General features: G+C 43.6%; 1 protein-coding gene across 1 annotated transcript; it reads right to left on the reverse strand.

Annotated features, from left to right (window-relative positions):
• Nucleotides 1-388: 388 nt before the first annotated feature.
• Nucleotides 389-7,674, reverse strand: LOC127304357 (protein phosphatase 2C 50-like; the record flags this gene model as incomplete). Its single annotated transcript, XM_071821164.1, has 4 exons — nt 7,373-7,674; nt 1,029-1,082; nt 585-926; nt 389-499 (listed from the first exon to the last, which is right to left on the reverse strand). Coding segments are annotated over exons 1-4 (807 nt in total), but the record flags the coding sequence as incomplete, so codon positions are not given.
• Nucleotides 7,675-7,953: the final 279 nt, after the last annotated feature.

The raw sequence follows: 7,953 nt of genomic DNA on the forward strand, positions 1-7,953 counted from the left end.
GTGAAAGCACTAGACTAAAATCCCGTGTGTCCTCGAGAACATTTGGTCATTATAAGTAAACAAACCGGCTTGTCCTTTGTGCTAAAAAGGATTGGGCCACTCGCTGCAATTGTTACTCTCGCACTTTACTTACTCGTACTTTATTCAACTGTTGCATCAAACCCCCCTGAATACTTGTCTGTGAGCATTTACAGTGAATCCTTCATCGAAACTGCTTGTCAACACCTTCTGCTCCTCGTTGGGATCGACATTCTTACTTATCGAAAATACTACGATACACCCCCTATACTTGTGGGTCATCAGACCTTAATCTTATTCAGAACATTTTTTACAACCAGCTTGACATCATCAATAATTCCATACATATAATAAGCCTGGACATGCAAAACTTACCGATTGACCGTGACATTGCGAGTATACCAGAGACACGATAACCATTCCAGTCAATGACCTTCCCACCTGCAGCCTCAATCCTGGCGAGCTCATCCTTCCTATCAGGCTAGAACACGGAAGCATGATCAGACACAACTTTGTAACTTAGCTGGATTAATAAACTTAGCTGAGCGGTAAATTCCAGTTCATACTTTGTGATCGACGGAGAGAGAAATCGGCTCCTTCCCGCGGCAGAGCATGACCCGTGAATCTCCACAGTTCGCAGCTATGACATGAGATGAGCAGACAGCCGTAACAACAGCAGTGGAACCCACGTTATCGGCGGCAACAGGTTCCGCACGGGACTCACTGGAGCCATTGGAAAACATGCTCGCTTTGTCGGACACCTCATTGTCGACCTTCTGGAAACAATCGCCGAAAACCTTCTCCCATGGTTCCTTCACATCCACCTCCCCTACTTCCCCCAGCCCCTTCCCGGCTCGCAGCACGTCTCGTAACACGACGTGGATCTTGTCTCGGCAGTAGTTTGCCACCTGCACAGAGAACATGAAGCATGAGCATTGAGCAAGATGCGTCGAGGTTAATAATGTGTTTCCTCTGGGCACCACAAGAATCAGAAAATGAGATAACTTCACCTCCGGGCCGACGTGTCCATCGTACACGCCGAAGAGGTGCGCCGGCAGCCGGAGCTGGGAGCTGGAATATGTTTTGTTCACACTTTATATCGTTTTGATGCATTTTCCGGAACTAACCTATTAACGAGATGCCGAAGTGCTAGTTCCTGTTTTCTGCTGTTTTTGGTTTCAGAAATCCTAGTAAGGAAATATTCTCGGAATTGGACGAAATCAACGCCCAGTATCTTATATTTAAAGGAAGCTTCCAGAGCACCGAAGAGGGGCCAGAGGAGAGCCAGGTGGGCCCCACACGGGGTGGCGGCGCGGCCAGAGGGGGGGCGCGCCCCCTGGTGTGTGGCTCCACCGTGGCCCTTCCGACTCCGACTCTTCGCCTATATAAGCCTCCCTGACCTAAATCTTCGAGACGAATAAGCCACGGTACGAGAAACCTTCCAGAGCCGCCGCCATCGCGAAGCCAAGATCTGGGGGACAGAAGTCTCTGTTCCGGCACGCCGCCGGGACGGGGAAGTGCCCCCGGAAGGCATCTCCATCGACACCACCGCCATCTTCATCACCGCTGCTATCTCCCATGAGGAGGGAGTAGTTCTCCCTCGAGGCTAAGGGCTGTACCGGTAGCTATGTGGTTAATCTCTCTCTCCCATGTACTTCAATACAATGATCTCATGAGCTGCCTTACATAATTGAGATTCATATGATGAACTTTGTATCACTATTAATCTATGTGCTACTGTAGTGATGTTATTAAAGTACTCTATTCCTCCTCCATGATGTAATGGTGACAGTGTGTGCATCATGTAGTACTTGGCGTAGTTTATGATTGTAATCTCTTGTAGATTATGGAGTTAACTATTACTATGATAGTATTGATGTGATCTATTCCTCCTTTCATAGTCTGTCGGTGACGGTGTGCATGCTATGTTAGTACTTGGTATACTTGCGTTGGTCTATCATGCACTCTAAGGTTACTTAAATATGAACATCGAATGTTGTGGAGCTTGTTAACTCCGGCATTGAGGTGCTCTTGTAGCCCTACACAATTAATGGTGTTTGTCATCCAACATGAGAGTGTAGAGTGGTTTTATTATGTGATCAATGTTGAGAGTGTCCACTAGTGAAAGTATGATCCCTAGGCCTTGTTTCCACACATCGAATCTCCGTTTATTTACTGTTCTGCTACATGTTTGCTTGCTGCCATATTTTATTCAGATTGCTATTACCACTCATATTCATCCATATTACTTGTATTTCACTATCTCTTCGCCGAACTAGTGCACCTATACATCTGACAAGTGTATTAGGTGTGTTGGGGACACAAGAGACTTCTTGTATCGTGATTGCAGGGTTGCTTGAGAGGGATATCTTTGACCTCTTCCTCCCTGAGTTCGATAAACCTTGGGTGATTCACTTAAGGGAAACTTGCTGCTGTTCTACAAACCTCTGCTCTTGGAGGCCCAACACTGTCTACAGGAATAGAAGCGTGAGTAGACACTAAGCTATTTTCTGGCGCCGTTGCTGGGGAGGAAAGGTAAAAGGCACTCACACTCCGGTCCCAGGCAACTAAGCTATTTTCTGGCGCCGTTGTGAGTGCTCGAAGCTATTTCCTTTAGATCCTGCAATTGCATCTTTTTGTTTCTTGTTTTTATTTTCACTAGTTAGGCATAATGGAAAGTAACAGTGAGCTTTTTAAGCTATTTCCTGAGTTAAGACATGGGTTGTTTGATGCGAAAATTAAAAAACCTATGGAACCTTATTTGCATGCTAGTAGCAATGATATTAGTATGAACGCTTTGAACACCATTGTTGCTAATGATATGGAAAATTCTAAGGTTGGGGAAGCTGGTTTTGATGAGCATGATATTTTTAGTCCCCCAAGCATTGAGGAGAAAATTTTCTTTGATGATACTTTGCCTCCTATTTATGATGATTATAATGATAGTGGTCTTTTGGTGCCGCTTACTATGGAGAGTAAATTTTATTATGATTATACTATGCCTCCTACACTTGATGAGAATAATAATGATAGCTACTTTGTTGAATTTGCTCCCACTACAATTAATAAGAATGACTATGCTTATGTTGGGAGTAGTAATAATTTTATGCATGTAGCTCATGATAAGAATGTTTCATTTGATAGTTATATTGTTGAGTTTGTTCATGATGCTGCTGAAAATCTTTATGAGAGAGGAAAATATGGTTGTAGAAATTTTCATGTTACTAAAACACCTCTCTATATGCTGAAATTTTTGAAGTTACACTTGTTTTGTCTTCCTATGCTATTCACTTTGTTCTTCAATGACTTGCTTATTTACAAGATTCCTTTTCATAGGAAGTGGGTTAGGCTTAATTTGTTTCATACTTGCTTTTTGATGCTCTCTTTTGCTTCAACTCTTGTTATTTGCGAGTGCATCATTAAAATCACTGATCCCATCTTAATGACTATAAAGAAAGCACTTCTTGGGAGATAACCCATGTTTTTATTTTGCTACTGTTTTGTTGTGTCTTGGAAGTTGTTACTACTATAGCAATCTCTCCTTATCTTTATTTTATTGCATTGTTGTGCCAAGTAAAGTCTTTGATAGTAGGTTTGATACTAGATTTGGATTACTGCGCAGAAACAGATTTCTATCTGTCACGAATTTGGGCACGGTTCTCAGTAGGTAACTCAGAAAAATCTGCCAATTTTTGTGTGTGATCCTCAGATATGTACGCAACTTTCATTCAATTTGAGCATTTTCATCTGAGCAAGTTAAGTGCCCCAGAAAAAATCGTCTTTACGGATTGTTCTGTTTTGACAGATTCTGCCTTTTATTTCGCATTGCCTCTTTTGCTGTGTTGGATGGATTTATTTGTTCCATTAACTTTCAGTAGCCTTGGGCAATGTCCAGAAGTATTAAGAATGATTATGTCACCTCTGAACATGTGAATTTTTGATTATGCACTAACCCTCTAATGAGTTTGTTTTGAGTTTGGTGTGGAGGAAGTTTTCAAGGATCAAGAGAGGAGGTTGATATATGATTAAGAAGAGTGAAAAGCCTAAGCTTGGGGATTCCCCTGTGGTTCATCCCTGCATATTTCAAGAAGACTCAAGCGTTTAAGCATGGGGATGCCCAAGGCATCCCCTTCTTCATCAACAATTTATCAGGTTTCTTCTATTGAAACTATATTTTTATTCCGTCACATCTTATGTACTTTACTTGGAGCGTCTGTGTGCTTTTATTTTTGTTTTTGTTATTTTCATTCTCTGAATAAATTCATGTTTGTGTGGGAGAGAGACACGCTCCGCTTGTTCATATGAACACTTGTGTTCTTAGCTCTTAATGTTCATGGCGAAGGTTGAAACTGCTTCGTTAATTGTTATATGGTTGGAAACAGAAAATGCTACAAGTGGTAATTGGTATAATGTCTTGAATAATTTGATACTTGGCAATTGTTGTGCTCACATAGATCATGTTTAAGCTCTTGCATCATGTAGTTTGCACCTATTAATGAAGAACTACATAGAGCTGGTTAAAATTTGGTTTGCATGATTGGTCTCTCTAAGGTCTAGATATTTTCTGGTAAAGGTGTTTGAACAACAAGGAAGACAATGTAGAGTCTTATAATGCTTGCAATATGTTCTTATGTAAGTTTTGTTGTACTGGTTCATACTTGTGTTTGCTTCAAACAACCTTGCTAGCCTAAGCCTTGTATTGAGAGGGAATACTTCTCGTGCATCCAAATCCGTGAGCCAAAAACAATGCCATTTGTGTCCACCATACCTACCTACTACATGGTATTTTCTGCCGTTCCAAGTAAATACTTCGTGTGCTACCTTTAAACAATTCAAAAGTTATTACCTCTTATTTGCGTCAATGTTTTATAGCTCATGAGGAAGTTTGTGGTGTTTATCTTTCAATCTTGTTGGGCAACTTTCACCAATGGACTAGTGGCTTCATCCGCTTATACAATAATTTTGCAAAAAGAGCTGGCAATGGGGTTCCCAGCCCCAATTAATTAACCTTCATAATTTTACAAAAATACACTCCTCCATGGTATGTGATTGTTGGAAGGCACCCGAGGATTCGGTTAGCCATGGCTTGAGAAAGCAAAGGTGGGGAGGAGTGTCATCTCTAAATAAAACTAAAATAAATAGACACTCCTTCATGGTATGAGATTGATGGAAGGCACCCGAGGATTCGGTTAGCCATGGTTTGTGAAAGCAAAGGTTGGAAGGAGTGTCACCCAAAAATAAAAAATTTCATGGGAACTGCTCTTTGAAAGTATGTTTGGCAAGGGGGTTAGAGTGCCCACTACCATTCGTTGACAACAACAAACACCTCTCAAAACTTTACTTTTATGCTCTCTTTATGATTTCAAAACTTGCAAAGCTCTAGCACATGATTTTATCCCTGCTTCCCTCTGCGAAGGACCTTTCTTTTACTTTATGTTGAGTCAGTTTACCTACTTCCTTCTATCTTAGAAGCAAACACTTGTGTTAACTGTGCATTGATTCTTACATGCTTACTTATTGCACTTATTATTTTACTTTATGTTGACAATTATCCATGAGATATACATGTTGAAGTGAAAGCAACCGCTGAAACTTAATCTTCCTTTGTGTTGCTCCAATGCCTCTACTTTGAATTTATTGCTTTATGAGTTAACTCTTATGCAAGACTTATTGATGCTTATCTTCAAAGTACTATTCATGAAAAGTCTTTGCTATATGATTCATTGTTTAGTCATTATCTTTACCATTGCTTTGAATCACTTCATTCATCTCATATGCTTTACAATAGTATGATCAAGATTATGTAAGTAGCATGTCACTTCAGAAATTATCTTTGTTATCGTTTACCTACTCGAGGACGAGTAGGAACTAAGCTTGGGGATGCTGATACGTCTCCAACGTATCTATAATTTCTTATGTTCCATGCTTGTTTTATGACAATACCTACATGTTTTGTTCACACTTTATATCGTTTTGATGCATTTTCCGGAACTAACCTATTAACGAGATGCCGAAGTGCCAGTTCCTGTTTTCTGCTGTTTTTGGTTTCAGAAATCCTAGTAAGGAAATATTCTCGGAATTGGACGAAATCAACGCCCAGTATCTTATATTTCAAGGAAGCTTCCAGAGCACCGAAGAGGGGCCAGAGGAGAGCCAGGTGGGCCCCACACGGGGTGGTGGCGCGACCACCCCCCTGGTGTGTGGCTCCACCGTGGCCCTTCCGACTCCGACTCTTCGCCTATATAAGCCTCCCTGACCTAAATATTCGAGACGAATAAGCCACGGTACGAGAAACCTTCCAGAGCCGCCGCCATCGCGAAGCCAAGATCTGGGGGACAGAAGTCTCTGTTCCGGCACGCCGCCGGGACGGGGAAGTGCCCCCAGAAGGCATCTCCATCGACAGCACCGCCATCTTCATCACCGCTGCTGTCTCCCATGAGGAGGGAGTAGTTCTCCCTCGAGGCTAAGGGCTGTACCGGTAGCTATGTGGTTAATCTCTCTCTCTCATGTACTTCAATACAATGATCTCATGAGCTGCCTTACATGATTGAGATTCATATGATGAGCTTTGTATCACTATTAATCTATGTGCTACTCTAGTGATGTTATTAAAGTACTCTATTCCTCCTCCATGATGTAATGGTGACAGTGTGTGCATCATGTAGTACTTGGCGTAGTTTATGATTGTAATCTCTTGTAGATTATGGAGTTAACTATTACTATGATAGTATTGATGTGATCTATTCCTCCTTCCATAGTCTGTCGGTGACGGTGTGCATGCTATGTTAGTACTTGGTATAATTGCGTTGGTCTATCATGCACTCTAAGGTTACTTAAATATGAACATCGAATGTTGTGGAGCTTGTTAACTCCGGCATTGAGGTGCTCTTGTAGCCCTACACAATTAATGGTGTTTGTCATCCAACAAGAGAGTGTAGAGTGGTTTTATTATGTGATCAATGTTGAGAGTGTCAACTAGTGAAAGTATGATCCCTAGGTCTTGTTTCCACACATCGAATCTCCGTTTATTTACTGTTCTGCTACATGTTTGCTTGCTGCCATATTTTATTCAGATTGCTATTACCGCTCATATTCATCCATATTACTTGTATTTTACTATCTCTTCGCCGAACTAGTGCACCTATACATCTGACAAGTGTATTAGGTGTGTTGGGGACACAAGAGACTTCTTGTATCGTGATTGCAGGGTTGCTTGAGAGGGATATCTTTGACCTCTTCCTCCCTGAGTTCGATAAACCTTGGGTGATTCACTTAAGGGAAACTTGCTGCTGTTCTACAAACCTCTGCTCTTGGATGCCCAACACTGTCTACAGGAATAGAAGCGTGAGTAGACATCAGAGGCGTCGAAGTCGACCCCGATCCCGCCCATCTCCCGGCTGGTCGCGAGCATCCGCACGAGCACGTCGGCGAAGCGCGGTACGACGGCGCACGCGTCCTCCATCTCCGCGGGGTGGCCGCGCGTCGCGGCGCAGCCCCACAGCGGCACGCACTCCATGAGGTACACGCTCCTCTTGCCGCAGCCGTCCCCCGCGGCGCGGTGCTCCCGGCTCCCAAGATCCGGGCCGCTGGCGCATTCCGACGAGCACCCGCCGCGCGCGGTGGCCCCTTCCCCGGCGAACACCATCGCCGCCATCACGAGTTCAACTGCGGTTACTACCAAGAAACTGCACCACGCGCCTGACTGAGCCACCCACCACCGTAGCGAGTGACGTGGCCTGGTGTGCGCGAATCAAGGGGGCAGCAATGGAGAAAGGGCAGAAGAAAAGTAAGCGTGGCGAGGAGGGCGGGTGTCGGGTTCGGGAGTACGTGTACCAGGTGGGCGAGCGGCGTGGGAGGCGGTGAGTGGTGGGCGACGGTGTTGCGTGTTCCGGCGAGGAGGAGGGGATGCCGGCGACCGGGACTTGTGAGCGAGGG

The sequence above is a fragment of the Lolium perenne genome, chromosome 5 (assembly GCF_019359855.2).
Source record: "Lolium perenne isolate Kyuss_39 chromosome 5, Kyuss_2.0, whole genome shotgun sequence".
NCBI lineage: Eukaryota > Viridiplantae > Streptophyta > Magnoliopsida > Poales > Poaceae > Lolium > Lolium perenne.